The 22,000-nt window shown below is 36.8% G+C and overlaps 1 protein-coding gene across 1 annotated transcript in view; it reads right to left on the minus strand.

The window, feature by feature from the left end:
• LRRIQ1 (leucine rich repeats and IQ motif containing 1) overlaps positions 1–22,000 on the minus strand; it is a 253,197-nt gene that overhangs the window by 119,517 nt on the left and 111,680 nt on the right. Inside the window, exons 16-17 of the mRNA XM_036760717.1 lie at positions 19,557–20,033; positions 1,310–1,511 (exon numbers count right to left, since the gene is read on the minus strand). Coding sequence (XP_036616612.1) covers positions 1,310–1,511; positions 19,557–20,033 — 679 coding nt within the window. The remainder of the gene's footprint in view (positions 1–1,309; positions 1,512–19,556; positions 20,034–22,000) is intronic.

A 22,000-nucleotide genomic window follows, 5' to 3' on the forward strand; every position in this document is an offset into this window, starting at 1 on the left:
TGTATGTTTAGTTAAAGTGATATTGTAAACCCCTTAAAGCTGCTTTATTTAGAAAAGCAGATCAAAGAATCTGTGCAAGGAGCCCTCCTGTGTGCTGGTGTTATTGGCCTTATACCTCCACAGAAGCTGCAAGCAGAACTGTTGTTACAGGGTGGGAGAGGGAGGAAGAAGGGGGAAAAGAGAGAGGGAGAGGGAGAGGAGGAGAAGAAAAGGAGAAGGAAAAGGGGTAGAAGAGAGAAAGAGGGAAGAAAAGGAGAGAGGGAATAGAGAGGGAGAGGAGAAGAGGGGGATAGTTGGGGGACAGAAAAGGGGGAGAAGAGAGGAGAGAATGGGGGAGAAAAGAGGAGGGAAAGAGACAAAAGAGGGGAATAGGAAGGAGTAGAATGAGAGAGGAGGTGGGAAGGATGGGGAGGAAGGAGTTTATGACCTTTTCTCAGAATCATATTTTTAAACAGTTATAAAATAAAATACATAGAATTACAAGAGAAACAAATATTGATGAAAGTAAAAATGTAATTTTTCTGCCATTCAAGTTCCCAGTCCCTCTTCCTGAGGTTGATGGACCCCTTTCTCTCAGTACATTCAAGGTCAGGTGTCCACAGTGGGTCCAAGGGTCAGCCAAAGCCGGGATACCCCTACCTACACAGCCAGATGGTGACATTGCGGCACTTCAGTCCTAGTGTTGACCCACATGAAGCAAACACAAAATTTTTAGAGAATTTTACATTTTTAGAGCATTTTAAATCCCTGGCTAAACAGTGCCAGTTGCTGAGCTTCCTTAGCTTCCTCATGGGAAAAAAAGACTACCTGGGGTATCAGGGAATGAAGAGAGAGTCATTCCAAGTTTGGTAAGTGATTGAACTTGAGAGTGAGTGATTCCGTGACATCTCGTTCCTTCCTTATCTTGGACTCTGGTCTTCCTTTAAGGCCCAGCTACAATTTCACCTTCTACAAGAAACCTTTCCTAATCCCCCTTAAGGCTAGTACCTTCCCTCTCTAGATTATCTCCAATTTATCCTATTTAGATCTTCTTTGCACAGAGTGGTGAATACTTTGTCTTCCCCAGCAGACTGAAAACTCCTTGGGAATTGGGATTTCTTTTGCCTTTCTTTGCACGCCTAGTGCATGCCTGGCACATGGAAGTTACTTAAACTTAATATATGTTTACTAATTGAGTGATATGCCACAGGTAAGTTTGATGGGTTACATAAGTTTTTTCCTTCCTTCCCCCAAGTGTTTTATCAATAAACACAAGGATAGAATAAAGACATACTGTGTGCATGTATAAATGACAAAAGATGACACAGACCTGAATGAGCGTAGCGGCCTTCTCCCTCTGTGCATGCAAACCAATGGTGTTACGTTGCCTTTTTTCCATCTGGGTCTTCATAAGGAATTTTCGCCAAGCTCTCTGTATTATCATTGCTGCCATATCCTTTTGACTACAAAAATTAACCTGCCTGCGAATGCGGTATCCTTCCCAGTGACTCTGGATTACTGTAGCTGCATTACTATTAACAAGAAAAACAAAGATACTTTTAGTGGCAGAAATTAAAGACTGCAAATATTTCATCACATTTGGGAGTTTCACCTAAAGATAAATACATGAACAGGTATAACAAGAGTGTAGATTCTGTCTTTATAGATTATTTATTCTTAGCATAACTCATAGCAGTGTTCAGGAGCCCTGATAAGGCCAAGTGCTCAGTTTGCAAAATTTGTCTAAGATACAGTTGTGTTACATTATGGGCTCTCACAGTAGAACAATGAATATTGATTATTGAAATATGAAATATTAAATTAAGTGACCTGGAACATTAGTGTAGACAATGCTGGGCAATCAACAAGGTAATATCTGATGGGAGTGTGGATAAAGAGAGGCAACTTTACAAATGATAACAAGAGAGGACAACTAGTAAGAGACCAGATTAAAATTTTAATGACTTCAGCAAATTAGGGGAGGCAGAACCCAGAAGAACCTCTGGTATATCGCAGAACCACAGAATTTTGGAACTGGTAAAAAGGTCACTGGAGGTCAAATCCAACATGAGAAGTCATCTTGTTCAACCATTACCTAAAACAGTGGTAGCAAACCAAAATAAAAATGGATTCCTGCCACAAAATATTAACTTAGAAAAACACAAATTAACATTATCTATGTGTATTTTATTTTTATTTATTTTGTTAAACATTTCCCAATTACAATTTAAACTGGTTTCAGTGGCATTGTAATTTATGGCTAACACCTCTGACTTAAAACATAAATGAATTCCATAACCTGTCCAACAAATGGTCATTGAGTCCCCAGTTGGAGGCCTCAAGCAATTGAGAAATCACTATATTTCAAGGTAGCATTTCCCATTTCTAGACAGCTCTAATTAGGGGATAGTTTTTCATAATATTGAGGCAACATCTCCTTCCCTTTAACTCAAGTCCATTGATTAGTTCTGATCTTTCAGGCCAACAGAAATAAGTCCAATCCCATTTCCAAATCATGACACTTCAAATATATAGAAAGCAATCATCTTTGCCCCCATCTCCACCAATTCTTGTCTTCAGACTTAAAATTCCCAATTCTTTCAATTAATCCTCTCAGAGAATAATTTTGAGTCCCCAAAATATTCTAGTCCATTTCCTCTGGATGTGCTCTAGCTTGAGAATATCCTCCTTAAAATGTAGCACCCAGAACTGAACATGTCACTCTATATGCTGTCTGATCAGGTCAGAATATGGTGGAAGTAATATCTGCCTAGGTTACATGTGGCCATTTAGAGAAAGCATGGGGGCTTGATCCTCTTTCCACAAGGTTACTAAATTGTTAATTCTGAGGAATGCCTTGGACACAGTACACTTGAGTTTCAATAAAACATCTGAAAAAGTCTCACTGAATCAATCTATCTCTCCATAAATATCATTAAGCATTTATGATGTGCCAGGCACTGTGTTGGATGCTGGGGATATAAAGGTAATGAATGAAATAATCCCTACCCATAAAGAGCTTACATTTTAACAGAAAGACAAGAAAAAGAAATTGTAATCCTTGGTTCAAAGCACCAATCATCTGGGACTTTCTCCTAATTGATGTAGATTGTTTACTCAATGTCCCATACCTGCAAGGAAGGCAGGGTGGAGTTAATGAGAGTGAGAGAGAAAAGTAATGTGGGCTCTTCTGGTTTCCAATTTTGAGTGAGAAGATGCATGATTCCAAATTCTCTTTAGGTCCACGAAGGGAAAAAGACCCTCAGAAGAAGTGAAAAGTAGAGAAGATGGTGATCTCCATCATGTCTCCATCTCTTTTGTTGTTGTTATTGGGTCATTTCAATCATGTCCAACTCTGTGACCCTAGTTGGGGTTTAGCAAAGATACAGGAGTGGTTTGACATTTCTTTCTCCAGTTTGTTTTAAAGATGAGGAACTGAGACAAATAGGGTTAAGTGACTTGCCACACAGCTAGTAAGTGTCTGAGGAAAGATTCGAACTCAGGAAGGTGAGTCTTCTTGACTCTACACTCAGGACTCCAGACTTTGGGGAATATCCCCTCAGAGATGATCAGGACTTTCTCCATCTTTCCCTTCCCCCACCCTCTCCACTCTCTCTCTCTCTCTTTCTGGAGTTATCTCATTCCCAAATGGAGAGTTCATTCAATCTGTATTGTCTGGTACATATTCTTAAATGTATACTTCCTCTGGTTTTCGTCTACTTTCTACTTGAATAAATTAGTTAATTCATATTTGCTATGTGTGTTCATCATGGACTTAGTACCTTGTGGGAAAAGAATCAAACCTATGATATATAGCTTGGGACAATGCCATTCCCACTAAGGAAGAGAGATCAGGCACTTTAGTTTGAATCCTCTAAGGTAGTAAACTGTGACACAAAAAATGGTTAAGAAACCCTGTTTTAGATTAAATTCTACAGAGGAGGCTGATACAGAATGGAAAAATGAAATCTTAAAGAGATAAAAATTATGAAAATGAAGAAGGTGAACTATCTAAAAAGAAAGATGTGGAACTCATTGACCTAGGTTTTTAAAGACTGGTACAGAAGATAGAAATTAGGCTTGACAGTAAATGATGAATCAGATCAGGACAAACTCAATCTCAGTGGGACATTGGGGTTGGTTTTTGTCCTTTGTTGTTTAAGAGGACCAAAATGAGGAGGGAATAACATAGACACTCAATTGAGTATCTTACCCCACAGGAAAGAAGGAGAAAGGAGATAAAAAAGGGGAATGATAGAAGGGAGGGCAGACGGGGGGAGGAGGTAATCAAAAGCAAACACTTTTGAAAAGGGACAGGGTCAAGGGAGAAAACTGGATAAAGGGGGATAGGATAGGAAGGAGCAAAATATAGTTAGTCTTTCACAACATGAGTATTGTGGAAGGGTTTTGCATGATACACATGTGGCCTATGTTGAATTGCTTGCCTTCTTAGGGAGGGTGGGTGGGGAGGGGAGAGGGGAGAGAATTTGGAACTCAAAGTTTTAAAAGCAGATGTTCAAAAAACAGTTTTTGCATGCAACTAGGAAATGATATACAGACAATGGGGCACAGAAATATATCTTGCCCTACAAGAAAGTAAGGGAAAAGGCAATGGGGGGGAGTGGGGTGACAGAAGGGAGGGCTGACTGGGGAACGGGGCAACCAGAATATATGCCATCTTGGAGTGGGGGGGAGGGTAGAAATGGGGAGAAAATTTGTAATTCAAACTCTTGTGAAAATTAATGCTGAAAACTAAAAATATTAAATAAATAAGTAATAATTTTAAAAAAAAAGAGGACCAAAATGACATAACTACATTGGAGTCAAGTACAGTGTGCCTGACTGTGGCTGATGAGACCAATAGGAGTTCAGAAGGCTCTACCACAGGTCAGGCACAAATAGTCTACATGAATATTTGGAGTGGAGAAGTCTTTAAATTTGTGCATCTCATGTTTCTTTTGAGCTACTGCAATTCTGCTTTGTTCAAAGAGCACAGCACCTTCTTTGATATGGGCACACCACTCTGGGCAGTTCTTTGCCAGTGTCCTTGAGAGACCTTGAGGGTGTCCTTATATCGTTTCTTCTGACCTCCACATAAGTGCTTGCCTTGTGTGAGTTCTCCATTAAATTGTCCATGTGGACTATTCCTCCACCCTTTCTGGAACCACACAAGCTCTCAGGTAGATAAGCATCTTTCAGGAAAAGGATCAGTCTATTAAGCAGAACTCAGGAAAGAATCTTGCCAGCAATGACTAAGAGAGAGACCCTGTTGTGATTGTCACGGGATAATCTATTTCCTTTACCTTTATAGAGATGGACAGCAGAGGTATCCTTGAACTCCTGGGGAATAACATTGTCTTGCCATATAACCCAGAAGATTTCAGTCAGTTTTTGTATGAGCAATGGATCCCCTACCTTGTAAATCTCAGTTGGAATAGAATCAGCACCAAGTGCTTTGCCACACAAAAAGGAGCCTAATGGCGTTCAAAACCTCTTCTTCAGTTGGAACTTCAGCTAGGGAGGGATTAACTTCAACTTGAGTTAAATGGTCAGTGGCTTCAGCATTGATTGAAGATGGTCTGTTGAGAACACTATGGAAATGTTCAGCCCATCTCTTCAGGATCATGCCCTTATCACTAATCAATGTGGCCCCATCAGCACTGAGTAGTTGAGATGCAACATAGGTCTTTGGCCCATAAATAGCCATCAAGGCATCATAAAAGTGCTTTGGATTGTTACTATCAGCAGAAAGCTGAATTTCATCTACCTTCTAAATGAGCCAAGAATCCTGCATCTCTAAGCTTCATTTGCACTTTACTTTTAATAGAGTTAAATAAATGCTGCCTTCTTAAAGACAGAGATTAACAATTCTGTGGGACCCTGTGGAATTTTCATTTTTCTTGTATAGAGCTTCTGAATTTCCCTATCATTTTTGTCAAATCAGTCTTGATGTCTGTGAACATTCTCACCCAGATGAGTAAATGTGGTGCTGTACACCAAATCTTTGAAAGTTGCCCATTCCTTTTCTACTCCATTGTTGCCAACTGTGTGTTGGCTCAACTTTCCCTCCAAGTTAGCAACAAACTGTCCCCATTCAGAGAAGTGCTCTAATCTGTTGACATTAAGTCTTCTGGTAGCCATTTTGTCTTGGGGCCACCACTTTTGTGGAATGGGAATATTTAACTTGGAGAAGATAAGTCTATGATCAGTCTAGTAGTCTGCATGACACATCACCTTTGCCACTCTCACATCCTATCTGTCTCTTCTAACAATGACATAGCCTATTAAATACCAATGTTTGCTGCAAGGTTGCATCCATAAGGTTTTATTGCATTTAAATAAATGGAAGTCAGTGTTAATGCTGAGGTCATAAGATGCACAAGTCTTCAATAGTAAGTGACCATGCTGTTGCTGTTTTTAATGCCATTCCTCCCAAGGACTCTCTGTTATGTCTGGCAATCTATTCCTTCTCTAGCATTAAGTCACCCAGAATTATAAGCATGTCCTCTTTTGGCATATTGATGACGAGGGTCTCCAGGTCTTTATAAATTTTTTTTTTCTGTGACCCTATCAGTATTCCTCATGGTGGAAGCATAGGCACCAATGATTGTGGTGTGAAGTTTTCCTTCAAGTGGCTATAAAATTATCATAAGCCTGTTATTCACACCTTTTGGTGGACCTTTTACTAGATTAGTTTTGATTACAAAACCAGCTTCACGGTGTTCCCGTTCATTATGGCCACTTCAAAAAAATGTGTATTCAGCTTAGACTTTGTTTAGATGGCCTTCATTTGCCAGCATTGTTTCACTCAGGGTTCTATCTGCATGTGAAAACTGCTGAGTTCTCTTGCAACAAGAGCTGTCTGTCTTTCAGGTCTACTGAATTTCATGTTGTCCATAAGTGCATGTACATTCTATGTGCATGGTGATGTGGAGTGGAATGATGGTGAGTGGATGGTGAGTTAAATCATCCTTGTAAAGGTTTTTACACATTTTTTGCATGTGTTTTGACCATAGGGTGAGATCCCCACCTAACACGGTAAGCAGCCCAGGGTGGGGCAAAGCAGACAATTCTTAGGGTACCTTTTCTAGTCCTTCATGCCACAAAATGAGCAATTGAGTCCTTAAAAAAGGCTACTCAAATACCCAAGGGGCTGCTGAATCCTACTTGCTACTTCAGTCCAGTGAGAAGACGACCCTCTGGCCTGGGCTACCTCTGTGCATGGTTGTGACTATAGCTACCAGTTTATCCATACCTTTTGCTTCATCACTTGTCTATCATCACGTGGTATGGGTGATGTCATTCATGGCAGTGGTGCAGGGTGAGGGTGGAGGAGAGAACTACAGTAGAGGGGCAATGGTATTTAGATCAGATGTGATCACTGGGTCTTTTGGTTTTGCTTAATTGATTTTCTTACAACTAGAGGGTTCAAAGCAGGAGGGGATGTATGTATGTAGATATATTAGGAAAAAAAACTATGGTATAAAAATGAAGGAATCAAAACTTTTTTAAAAGAACAAACAGTATTAGAAATACTGACAGTGAATACTAAGGACAACAAAAGTTTTGTTTTTTTTAAAGATATTGTAAGGAAAATGATAATTTGATGATAATGAATGACAAAGAAAAGACATTTTCTCATATTTTGCTTCTGAATTCTCTACCAAGGAAAATAATTTTGGACTAGATAATTGAGATGAAAGAACAAAAATGTTTAAGAGAGAGTTGAAACATGAGATACATAGGAAGAGAGTAAGAGATCATACAGCTTCCATTAACAAGTTAAAGTCAATAGGCTCAGGGGCCCTGAGGGTATCGTATGAACTTCAGGAGGTAGTTGTTGTGATATTGTCAGTGATCTCTGAAAGATCCTGAAGACATGGAAAGGTATCATATGTCTGAGAAGTGGAAAATGTTTGTATTTTCAAAAAAAAAAAGGAAAGAGTATGGTGTCTACAAAATATAGGTTATTCAACCTGAACATGGTCCCTGTGCTTCCATAATGGGAAGTGATGTAAGAACAGGGTTAATAGGCAGGGGAATAGGGAAGAACTAAAAGTCACAATGAGAAGGAAAAATTCTAGAATTATTACAAGGATAGTTGGTGAACATGGAAAAGGAAGTAGTGATCACAAGGACCCCAGCATGGCTTCATCAAGAACAGATCATACAAGATTAACTTAATTTCCTTTTTTCCAAAGGGTTCCTAAAATGGTAGATATATTTTACCTAGGTTCTGGCAAAACATTTTGCAAAGTTACTCATGCTATTTTTGTGGACAAGATGGAGAAATGTGGACTATATGATGTATAATTAGATGGCCTAAGAACTAGTTGAATGTCTAGATCCCACAAAACTAGTTAATGGCTCAGTATTAAATTGAAAGGATGTCTCCAGGGGAGAACCCCAGGACTCTATGGGTAGACACGTGCTGTTTTACATTTATATAAGTGACTTGGCTAATGGGAACAACTACATGCTTATTAAGTTTTCAGATATAATACAAAATTAGGAGGGATAGCTAATGTATTGGATGACAGCATTAAACAAAAGGCCTTTATAGAACAGAATGTTGAACCAAAGTAAGCAGAAGAAACTGAATAATGTAAAGGTTTACACTTGCATTCGAAAAGTCTACCTCAGAAGGAGGAGACTAGATAGCAGTTCATTTGACTAATGATTGTAGTGGATTGGAAACTTAATCTCAGTCAGCTGTGTCCTATGGTAGTCAAATAGCAACAACAGTATAATTCTAAACTGCACTTGTGTGATAGACTCTTCAGTACTAGAGACATGATAATCACTCTACCCTGTACAGAAAATATCTAGGGTTCAGTCCTAAGAAACAAATTTTCAAATTGATACTAACAAGCTAGACAGTCTCCAGAAGAGAACCCAATTGGTGAAAAGCTTGCGATCATGTGATATGAAGGTCAGGGGAAGGAATGGGAATGTTTGGCCTGGAGAAGAGGTCTCAGAGAGGACAATTCTGCTTTCTTTACATATGTGAATGGATGTCAAAAGAAGAGTAATTTGGTTTTTAACAAATCTAAGACATCATAGCTATGCGCAATGGGGTATAAGCTATGGAGGGCAATTTAGGATTACTATGAGGGAATTTTTTTTAACAATTATATCTGTCAACAAGCAGAACGAGTTACATTTAGAGGCAGTAACTTCCATATTACTGAAAGTATTCAGTGGAAGACTGGATGATCACACTGGAGGTATTATATTGTAGAGAGAATTCCTGTTTAGCTATGAATGAAGATTGGGTTAGATGACCTGGGAGGGCCCTTCTAACTTTGAAATTTTATAACAGTCCACGATTTTTTTCTTAAATCATCATTTAATCTGTCTCCCATCTTTCCCCTCTCATCCACACTGTTTCTCAAGTAAATAAGCTTTCTAATGTATCAATATGATCACTTCACTTTTCAAGCCAAAACTTTCAGTGATTCCTAAACAGACTACTCAAAAAAGTACAAATTCCTTTTCTTAATAGTTAAGGCATTGACATTGACATTGAAGCTATAAATCTGCCTCAAGTTACTTTTCCAGATCTAAACTACTTTTCTTTGTGAATTTTGAATTCTAGGAAAACTGGAATACTCATTATCCTCCACTTTTGTCCTACTCTTTCCTGCCCCTCCCTCTATACCTTCCCCTTCAATCCTAAATAAGGAATGAACAACTGTCAGGTCTGCTATGGAAATCCTTCTCTTACCTCAAATTACAACTGTGTTTCTACCTCCTCCATGAAGCCTTTCCTGATTCCCCCAGCTGAATGTTATGTTTCCTTACAAAAATTCCTTTGGAATTGCACTTCGGAAAAAATTTTTTTACTTAATAACATTTATATTTATTTGCATATATCTTATCTCCTCCGTTCAATTGTAAGTTCCTTGAGGGTAGGTATGGAATTTCATTCAGAAAAATCTTGTGTTGGTGCCTCATCTTAATATGGAGATAATTTTGAGTATTAGAAGGCAACCATGGGAAAAAAAATCTCTGGCGGGTTCTGATATACGAAAAGGGTTTTGTGCATGGTCTCAAGGACAGGCTGACTGTGGCACTAGGACTAATTTTGGTCAGTAATATATGATGATTATCATAATGATGGATAGCATTTTAAGGTTTGCAAATTGCTTTACATGTGACCACATTTTATTTTCAAAACAGATGAGGAAAGCAAAATTGAGAAAAGTTAAGAAGAAAGAGGCTCATTATCAGTAGTCAGGCTCATAGGTCATGAATTCTTTGGTCATGAACCCAAATGAACCAAAAACAAATAAATCTGGGTTACCTACCTCTAATTCCGGAGTGATAAGTTGCATGGTAGCAGAAATATGTATAGAAAGTAGTAAGAATCATAGTTTTTAGGCCATCTCTAATTACTAAGTAATCGGTACTCAATGTAACATCTAGGTTGAAAAACCAGTGAATCAACACACTATTAGCAATTAAACTACAGATAGGTAGGCATTGTCACTACAAATGAAACCAGAAGACAAAAAGAAAGCTGTGGCTAAATTGAAAGAGGGCTCGTAGGTTTTCCTTAGAAAGGAGAATAAAGAGGTGGCTAAGTTGGTTTCATTATATTTCCAAGGGTAAAAGAAAATAATTTCAGGAGATACTTGATTATTTTACTTTGTGCTCACAATAAGCATAAGTAAAAGTTCAACATAAAAATAATTAGAATATATGCATAAATATCTTTTACAGGGGGGGTGAAGAAGTAGGTAAATTCTTATGAAGCCCCTGATGAGATGCTTCAAACCAACTCAACATAAACCTTGATGACTTGTTGACTTCAATGTGAATTCAATTCATTCAATTTAACATGAAAGTGCTTATTACCATGTGCAAGGTACTGTTCTAAGTCTTTGGAATACAAAGGGGAAAAAAGAGGAAAATGTTCTACTCTCAAGCAGCTTTCAATCTCCTTAGGAAATATAATAGGCAAATAGATATGTAAATATGAACTAGCTAAAACAGAATAAATGAAGTTAAAGATGGTAAAAATCTTGGTAAATATGTTTGAGAATCAAGAATGAATGGCATCAAAGTCCTACAGGGCCAGGCAGAAACCTCACAAATTCTGTAAGTGTATTTTTTTCTAAATAGCGTATGATATAGATGTGTTTCACATGTGAGAACATCACCAAAAATTAAATTAATTATAGTTCAGCAGAAAAGAAATGATCAGTTACTGATGTGGCAGTTGTTCCACAAATGGCTATCAGGGAGTAATCAAATTATCATCTAGTTATAGTAAAAATATATAGTAATATATGTATAAATAGTAAAAAAATCAATAAAACATTCAAAGATAATGAAAAGACATTGAATGATCATGACTATGCCAATTCAAACTGTTTAAATAAACAACATTAAAACACTGGAAGAAGAGAAAAGAAAAATGTTGACTCTATTACCATCATCTTGAAAAAGTTTGACCAATACAAAAGTCATCATAAATTTAAAAAAAAGAGCTGAAACTACCTCACAAAGAACTCTAAATCTCTTTGTTCATAAAAGATATGAGAGTCAAGGGCAATATTATCATAGAAAACAAGATCATTTGTAAAACAAAAAAATAAAGAATCAAGGACAAGTGATACTATTAATAATCTTATGAAAATTATGATTAGCATTGCCATGCAATATTACCTGATAAAACAATAACAAGCAGCTGGGCAATTATAAATAAATCTAGTATGAAATCAAGCTGAGTTAAGTTTATGCTGAAAATATCTGTACATTAAATTTAAAGACAATATATAGATGTGATATATAACAAGGTTATTATCTATGCCAATCCAGTCTCAAAGGTTCTGATAATGAAATTCTGGTATTTAGATTCAATGCTTTAGTATATTATATATGTGTGTATATTTACATTGGTATATATTTATATGTATATTATATATGTGTGTTCATGTATGTAACACATTTGTAAAAATATGTATTACATACATGGGTAAGACAAACAAAAATCAGGGACAAATAGTATTTATAATTAAAATTATGAGTAATATTATAAAGCAGGGAAAAGCAGCTAAGTAATAAATCACACACACATATATAAAATGTGAGGCAGTAGTAATGTTGTTGCTGAGTCATTTCAGTTACGTCTGATTCTCTGTAACTCCATTTGGGTTTTCTTGGCAAAGACACCACAGTAGTTTGCCGTCTCTTTCTCCAGCTCTTTTTATAGCTGATGTTCTAAGGCAAACAGAGTTAAGTGACTTCCCCAGGGTCACATAGCTAGTAAGGATCTGAAGCCTCATTTGAACTCAAGTCCTTCTGACTCCAGGGCTGACCTCCTATCCACCATGCCACCTAGCTACTTTAATAGTACAGTTATCCCTCCCACATTGCAACTTTCCCCATCATAGTTTTGATATATCATGGGTTGGCATAAGAAATTAAATGGAAATTTTCAAAGAGTTTTGTGGAAGTTGCAGATGACACACAAAGGCCATGAGTTTAGAAACTCAGAAATGTATAAGATATATGTATAATATTGTATAATATCAACACTTTATCTTTTAATACTGTAACAATTCAGACTTCTTCTCTGGTAGGAAGGGAGGGTGAACATTTTTTATGTGGATTTTCCAGATCGTGGGGGTTCCGCATCCCTAACCCCTGCGATGTAGAAGAGATAACTGTAATATAATTTAATAGGAAATGGGTAAGGATGGATGCTCATGGTGAAAAATATACAGAGAAAATTCAATGATGAGGCAAGATTACTTTAAAAATAATCAGGAATTGATTTTCAAGATATCCCTAAAAGGGAAAAATTCTAGAACAGAAAAGATTATGTATGATACTGTTACCCTAAAAAGGTCAGTGAAAAAAACATCAATAACTATGGGGCCATATTCTGCTTTTTCATCTATATAAAATATTTGAGGATGGCCTATGCATTCTCATTCGTCAATAATCTTAAGGATATCCTTGATGAAACTATGAGAAGGGAACAGATAATCTCTTACAGATGATTTTCTATATGGAGCCAAATCTTTCTAATTTTACATCTCACTGAAAGGTAGAGAAAAAATATATCTTGCTGCATATATTGTTTGTTAATAATAAAAAATATCCTCCTATAACAACTCCGCAAGGGGTCTTAAGATTATGGCCCCCTCTGGAATACTAATAAATAATACTTTTTTCTTAATATACTGTGGATAGCAGTGCATCACTCAAGATATCTGTGGAATATCCCATTTTCTGGCTGGTTTTTTCTAGCCATAAATATCTCTGAGGTCAACCTTTATGCTGCTTTTTTTACATGCAGATTCTTTGTTGGCAACATATTAAAGTATGCTTCTGCCTATCATGAACTCTTGCCTCTTTGGTGACATTCAACTTTCATTCTTTACAGACTGTCATATACTTTGAATTCCATACAGCATCACCTGAATGATGTTGCTCATTAAAAAGATATGACTGTTTCAGAAGCAAACACTGCCCAGCTTCCCAAAGATAGTCCACTCTCTACCTGCTTGATTCTGAGCCTAGTTTAATGTCCATTCCCAGAGTGAGTCCAATATATGTTCTGATTTATCAGATCTATGGGTTATCAATGAACTATATGTTAGAGTGGGAAATAGTTGTTTACCTGATTTTCTTGTGTGGATAGTTAGCCTCTTTTGAGGAATTATGTATCTCAAGTGAGAGATTCTGAAATATTCCAGTGATTGAAGCAATTAATGTAATGTCTTCCAAAACCAGGAAAAACTGGAGTATTTCACCATCTACAGGGAATTCCTCTTCCATTTGGGCTCTGAATGAACATCTTTCATCACATTGGTAATGACCTTTAGTGACTACGCAGCTACTTTATACCTCACTTCATATGAATAATCAAATAATCACTGAAGAATGTCATTGACCACTAAACATCCTTGTCCCTTTCCTATCTTTCTAAGCTCCTTGCTATATACTATACTATATACTCCTTCTATATACTTCCATCACCCAGTGACACTGGCTTGCTTACTATTCCTCCAACTTCTAACTCCAAGTATTTTTCCTGGCTGTCCTATTCCCATGCCTGGAATGTTTTCTCTCTCTTATCTTCCCTGGATCCCTTCAAGTCTCAGCTAAAGTCCTACCTTCTGCAAGAAACCTTTCCAAGTCCTCAATCTCAGCACGTTTCCTCTAAGACTACCCCAATTTGCCCCATAGAGAGCTTGTCTATACAGCTGTTTGCATGTGAGCTCTTTGTGCACAGGAACTGTTCTGTTTGTTTATTTTCACTTCTTTGACTCTCCAGTGCTTATCAAAAGTGCCTAGAACATAGTAGGTGCTCAACAAACATTAGTTGTCCATTTCTATTACATCTTTCAGAGAATCTTGTAATAGTCTTGCCATATAAGCATGAGAAGCACAATGTTGAAGAAGAAACTCTAAAGTGCAATTTTAACTAACAATCAAATGTCTTTTAATTGTCCACAAACAATAAGTACGATGGGATCTTCTATTCTCTAAACTTTTTACACATCTGTCTCTACCTGTATAACTCTGTGGAAGTTAAAATCATACAAGCTCCCAGGATGATGAAGACAACTTTGTTCATTGATCTGCTGACTATTAACATCAAATCAGTCAGAAAGTAGGAAGATATGATCTCCAAGAGAGTTCACCAGTATCATCTATCAATAAACTAACATGCATTAATAATTGCCTGGTATGTGCCCTACATTGTGCTAGGTGAATGTGTGGATGGGGGTGAGGGGCATACTAATTCAAAGAATAAAACTATCCATCCTCATAAGAGGACATCCTCCACAAACTCCAAATAGAGAAGGGATTCCCTAGCCATTATGAGGTTCTTTAAGCACTGTGGTCTGTACATGACATTGTGCTCATAGCATCAGTCCCTCAAACACTACAGAGTCTTCTTGATGCTATATATAGTTGGCTCATGAGAGGTCAACTCCCCTTTTCCCTTCAGGAAAAACAATGAATAAAGTATTTATATTGTCTTTAATTATGACGAATAGTTCAAAAGAGAGACCAATGAATCATTTCATATGCATGTATACATACATACATACACATATGTATATGTACACATGGATATGTGTATATACGTGTGTATGCATGTATCTTAGACATGCACTGAACATAGAAAGTGAACTGAGCCCAGAAGTAAGGAGGAGGAAACTGTACAAGGTTTTGAATTTCAATGCTCCCAAGCTACTCATCAATATGGATGTCCACCTTTTTAATGTTGATATTCTCTTGGAATTACTTTCTGAGATGTACCAAATGCCATGCTTCCAGGTAAGTCAAAATTATAGGTGATACAAAGGTAACGGGGAGGGGAGAAACACATTGTGGAGGCATGTTAATTGTCGCATATCAACTAAAGACTCACCATGACTGAATGATGATAAAGTCCCATAACTGTGATGACAAGGTAAATATATATGATCTTATTTTGACTGGATCCTTATTGTGGCAAGACAATATTTTCACTCTGTTCTCTCTTACAGTCCATGAAGCTACTCCAAAACCTCTCTCCTCAAGCTTTCCACATCATCCATCCTTCCACCCTATCTGCAGAGGACTTTGCCTCAGGATTTGTATACTTCAAGAGCTTACCTTTCTCCTCTTCTCTACATCTCAACTGCCACCTACCTCCCCACAATAACATCTCCCTATTCTCTGATTCTTTACTCCAGGCTCAGAATTAGCAGCTGGAAGAATCAGCAAAGGTCTTAGATCAAAGGTGGCATCTGAGTAATTCTGTGAAGAAAAATAGAGGTTCCAAGAGAAGTGAGGAGGGAGTGCATTCCAGGAATGGAGGAAAGCCTATGGAAAAGCATAAAGAGGGGAGATGAAAGTGTTGTGAGAAACACATTGATTGAAAAACAGCAAAAAGGCCATTTTGGCTGGACCATATATGGTATGAAGGAGAAGCGTATGTGATAAGGTTGGAAAAGCAGATTGGAGCAATATTATGAAACCAATCAACTGAAGATTTATTAACTACTTATTCAATGCCAATGATACAAACGGGATACAAAGAAAAATAATCAAACAGTCCATGCCTTCATGGAACATACATATATTCTCTGGAAGATAAAATATGTACACATATGTAGACATGTTACAAAAAAGGTAAGGTAACTGATGGGAATGGCCTAGCAGTCTTAGGGATTCAAATGGTAGTTGGTACTTGAATCCTGAAGAAACCAAAGAATACTCAGAGAAAGATGTAAGCCAGAAGTGCATTTCTGGCATTGGAGACAAGTGATGTAAAAATACATATATGGGGAATAAAAAGTAAGGAACAGTAAAAAGGACAGCTTGACAGACTATAGAATCCACAAGTGCAATAAGGCTGGAAAGGCAGGTTGGGGCCATGTTGAGAAGGGTTTTAAATGTCCAACAGAGGAGTGTTTTATGGTTCATAGGGCATCATTGAAATTGAGCAAGAGAGTGACACAGTCAGCCCTACTGCCTTAGGAAAATGGCTTTGGAAACTATATAGAGAATGGATTGGAGTGGGGAAGATATTTGAGGTGGGGAGACTAATTAAGAAGCTAGTGGCATATTCCATGCAAGAGGTGACGAGGACTTAAACTATGGTGGCGGCTATGTGAGCGGAGGGGGAGTTCCTAATAACTTCTCCCCTACCCCCCCCGCCTCCCAAAACCTTATGTTTATTTTGGGTGCATATAGTATATACATATATATGCTATGTGCACATATATGAGTGCACACACACACAGACACACACACATGTATGTATGTATATAACGTGTCCGGATAGTATGTGAGATCTGTGAGGGTGAAACTGTCACCTTTTTCTTTATATTCCCAGCACATATAAGTAGGTGTTTAATAAATGCTTGTGAAGTACAAATAGATCGATTGATCTCTGAAGGACAACCCCTCAGAACCTACCCTTGATTCCATCCTCCTCGCCCCAATCTCTTCAGGTAGTTTGCCCCCACAATTCTCTCTCGTCTCTAATTTTAGATTTCTTCCTACATACTAGCTCTGTCCCTGCTGTGTACAAATATACCCCAAGCCACCCCTCATCCTTACAAAACCATTAACTGATCTACCAAACCCCCTTTTATCAAGCTGTGGCTATTTTTCCATCCTTTCAAGGCCAAACAGTAAGAAAAAGCCTCCACTTTCATCTCTTTCGCTTCTCTTCTCCTTTCTCATTTTGTTGGGCTTCTAACTCATTCAGCAAAGTGCTACTCCTCTCTTCAAAGTTGGCACGATTTCTTAACTGCCAACTCTGCTGGCTTTTTCTTTTCTCATCCTTCTTGACTTCTCTGAGGCTTTTGGTACTTGTGAACGCAATCTGGATACTCTACTCTCTTTCCTCTGCATTTTCAAAACCCCACTATTTCTCAGTTCTCCTCTTGCCTGTCTCTTTACTGGATCATCATGTCATGCTCAGTACCTTCAGCAGACCCCAAGGTTCAGTCATGGGCCCTCTTCTGTTTTCTCTTCACAGTCTCTCTTGGTTAGCTCATCAATTTCCATAGGTTTATCTATCATCGTTATGCATATAGCTCCTAGATCTATCTATCCAAAACAAACCCTTTACTGAGCTCTGGGCCTGCACTGCCAACTCCTTAGTGAACATCTCAAACTGGATTACCCTGGAGACATCTTAAACTCAACAAGGCTAAAGTAGAACTTTATCTTTTTCACCTAACCCACTCATCTACTAAGCTTCCCAATTTCTGTCCCGATATTATCTACCATCTTTCTACTCCCCCAGGTTCTAAACCTTGGAAACATCCTTGACTCTTGGTCTACTCTCATCCCATGTATCCAATCAGGTGCCAGTACTTAACTGCACCTTCCCAATAGGTTTTTACATGCATCCCTTTCTCTTCCCTCTCATAGCTACCACTCTAGATTGACACAACACTTCTCTGGGACTATTTCAATAGCTCCTTAATGGATCTCTCTGCCTCTAGTCTCTCTTTTTTCTGATCTCCCACAGCTGCAAAAGTGATTATAAAAAAAGCATAAGTCTTGACTGTGTTACTCTCCTCCCCAACAATGTCCAGCAACTCCCTTTATTACTTCTAAGATCAAGTACACAGTCCTCTGTTTCACGTTTTAAAATCCTTCACTATCTAGCTCCAACCTTTCATACCTTGTGACACATGACATTCCTTCATATACTCAGTGATTCAGCCAAATATCCTTTCTGCGGGTGGCTCAGGGGTAACATTCAGAACTTTGTCTCTCTGTCTTTTTTACAAGCTATCTTCCATGCCTGGAATGCATTTTGTCTTTATCTAAACCTCCCAGAATCCCTACTTTCCTTCCAAGTTCAGATCAAGTGACACCTTCTGCCTGAGACCTTTCCTCATCTCCCAATGGCCAATATCTTCCCACCACCACCACCACCACCACCACCCCCAACATAAACTACCTCAGATTTGTTTTGTATTTGATATATATCTATATGCACATGCCTATTCTGATACAATGTGAGGCTCTCAAGGAAAAGAAATGTTTCCTTTTCATCTCTGTATTCCCTGCCCTTATAACAGCAGAGCAGTCATTGATCAATTCTTGTTTTAGAAACAGCATCTCTTATATGTGTAGCCTGACAAAAGGAGGTGGATAAGTCATGTAGTGAGATATAACTGGACAGCCAAAGTGTTGTGCTCACATCCACAAAATCTTGGGAGAACCAAGGAAAGCCTCCAGTAAATCTGGTAGTCTTTGTGGAGTATTTACAGAAATATGTGAACAGAAATCACACAGAATGTAAAAGCCTAGATAGGTTACAATCTGCCATTATTTTAGAGAAATTAACTTAATTCTTCTTCTTTCCAACATTAAAATTAGAGCAAATGAGTGAGAGGAAGAAGGAAATATAACAGGCTAAAGCTAAAACCACATTTCATTACAGAAAAGATCAATAAAGTAAGCAAACTGATTTACCATTTAACCATTCATAATGTCATTCTTGGTTACTAAAATAGTTTTCTAGCTGCAAAAAAGCGATATATGCAGATAAATCAGAAGGCATACTGGCATAATTCATTTGCCCCTTATAAAAAGGAAATTAAAACAAACATACATAAAATAAAATTCAATAATTTTTGGACTCATTTAAATTCAGTGAATAAATAGGACATATATAAGCCTTCTCTGAAAAGAAAGTTAGAAAGCTCTGATTACTCAAAGGGCATTTCTTTACCATTTCCAGGAAAAAGAACATTTATTTTTAAATGAACAAGAATTTAGAAGACAATTTTACAAGAAACTCTGAATAGCATCTAATATTCAATTAAATGTTAGCGGAATTGACCAAATTAATATTTCAGATGATTAATATGGCAGAAAATGAAAGTGACTCTGTTTTAGGCATGGTAAATATGTTTGAGAAAAATATTGGTGCTGCTCTACAAATAACGAATGAAATACAAAGGGTCTGGTGATTTAAAATCTGTACCTGTACCAAAAAGTACTAAAAGGGTACCTTTTGCCCAAGATCATACAACATAACATTTAATCAAGAGTGTGACACTATGAAGAAAAATTACATTTATAAATCTTACTTTCTGGCATCATTCTGAATATGTTGGAAATCCCTTTTCATTTCACTTGTAATTAATGGCTCAGTGATAGTGCTGTTCTCGGTATGAATTTTGGTGCTCACAATGTCTTTCCTCGACCTCTGTACACTTTGGTCTTGATTAATTTTCTCTATGTGCTCCTGTGTGGAAGATGCAGTAAATCCAGAGTCACTGTTGTCAGGATCAATTCTTTTTTGAGAAGCTTCCAGAAAAACCTGTTTATTTTCATTTACCCCACTAATGAAGAGGTTGTTTTGCTGCAGACTGTTACTGGCTGTTTGTTTCAAATTATCTTGCTGTTCTTCTGATTGGTCTCTCTTTGTGATACTTACATCTTCATCTTTATCAATGATTCTGAAATCTCCATGTTCATGAGTTTCTCTGTACTCACTACTAAGTTTCGTCATCTCATTAAAATAACAGCACAAGTCCTCTATGGCATCTATGGAGAGTATTTTTCTGAAGAAAAAATAATGAAAGTATTTAGGAATAGTAAATATAAAAAAGTTACCCTTTTAAGTAAGTTTAATGAGTACCATTATTCCCATTGACATTAATTATTAGAGGCTCATTTAGGTTTGGCTACTTTTTAATAGATCTCATTTTTTTCATAAAAATAAAGATTAATTTACATAATTTTAAATGACTAGATGAAGCAAAATGTTTAGTTGTCTTATTTTGATACATTTCCCTCCATGAGGTATTTTTTTTGTACAAATGAATGAGAAAGAGCCAAGCCTTACAACTGGAAACACCAGATACAGATAGAAAGCATGTGAGGACTGCTGCTGCCTAAATTTGGAGAAGCTATTTATGAAATAAACTTGAAAGTGCTTCCAACATTGAATCTTGCCATGCAAAATATTTTTATTGGACTTTTAAATAAAGGACTGATGTTATGGGAAAGGTTTTTTCCCATTTTTCACTTGAAGGAGAATTCACTTGAAAAAAGAATTCAAATTAAGTTTACAAATTTAAACAAACTAAATTATAAAAGGTCAGGTAAAATCATCAACTTTATTTTATTTCTTTTAAAGATTTTCTCAGTGTACAGTCAAATGTAACATTAATTATTAGGTCCTTGGCACAGAATGGCTCCATTATGTTAATAATGATGTTTCTAATCATAGAACAGATGACCAAGGGATATAATAATTATAGCATATCAGATATAGTTATGGCATTGCAATGACTATTGTCACGTGCTTAGTAAACAAATAAAAACAAAGATGTATCTTTCTGTCATTTTTCTAAATAATATAATTCATCTTAACTGCTACTACCACAAATTATTCATGTTAAAAGGACTTTTGTGAATTTCAATGCTGTATAAGTCATGCTAACCTGAAAAAAGTATAAATACACACACATATATACTTACTTATATATGTGTGTATATACATATATATGCATAAATACATATGGGAGGTTATTTCTGAATAGTTATATCTTCACAGTTCAGTAGTTCACACTAGAATAATACATTTGTTTTTAAATTCAAATAATAATAAAAGTGCTGTTTTAAAATCATGTTTGGCTTGTTTCTTTTGAAGTTTAAAATATTGTATGATACTGAACCATCAACTCTTTGGCACATAAAGTATGTCTGAAAATAGTAATAGCACATGCAAAACATGGACTAGTAAATAAAGATGACTTTTAGCAACATACATGTTCTGGTCTTGCTGAGGATGTAAATGTCAGTTAAATAAATCAAATACAAAACTCTCTTTTTTCTAAACTTTGTCTCAGAGGAGAGTTAATTTTGAAATTTATATATAGGAAAAAGAATCATAAATGAATGATAATTACTAGACAGCTACACGGTAAGGTAGATAGAGTGTTGGACTTGGGAGTCAAGAAGATCTGAATTCAAATCCTCTTCAGATACATTATAACTATGTGACCAGAGGCAAGTAATTTAACTTTTTTTAGCCTCAGTTTCATTATTTGTAAAAGAGGAATAATAACAGCATCTACCTCTCAGGCGTTGTTGTGAGGATCAATAAGGCACAACATGTAAAACACTTTGGAAATCCTGAAGCAATATTATTATTATTGGTGGTGGTGGTGGTATTTTGTTAGGGATATGCCTCTACTGCTTACATTTTCACAGTTCTATTAGAGTTACTTTGTCTTTAAAAATGTTTATATTAACATCTCACTAAATCCAAATGAATGTAAGAGCAGTAAGACAAAACAAAACAAAAATAATAGGTGATACAATCTCAATTTTGTTTTTTGAAGGAATCATGAAATTCTTAATTCCAAAATAAAAATCAATCTCCATATTTTATATGACTATAGAAAGCTTTAATTTCTTCCTCTGAAAACTGCCTGTTCATATCCTTTGTCCATTTATCAGTTGGGGGATGACTTGCTTTCTTGTAAATTTGATTGAGTTCTCTATATATTTTAGAAATGGG

The sequence above is a fragment of the Trichosurus vulpecula genome, chromosome 5, assembly GCF_011100635.1.
Source record: "Trichosurus vulpecula isolate mTriVul1 chromosome 5, mTriVul1.pri, whole genome shotgun sequence".
Classification (NCBI taxonomy): Eukaryota; Metazoa; Chordata; class Mammalia; order Diprotodontia; family Phalangeridae; genus Trichosurus; species Trichosurus vulpecula.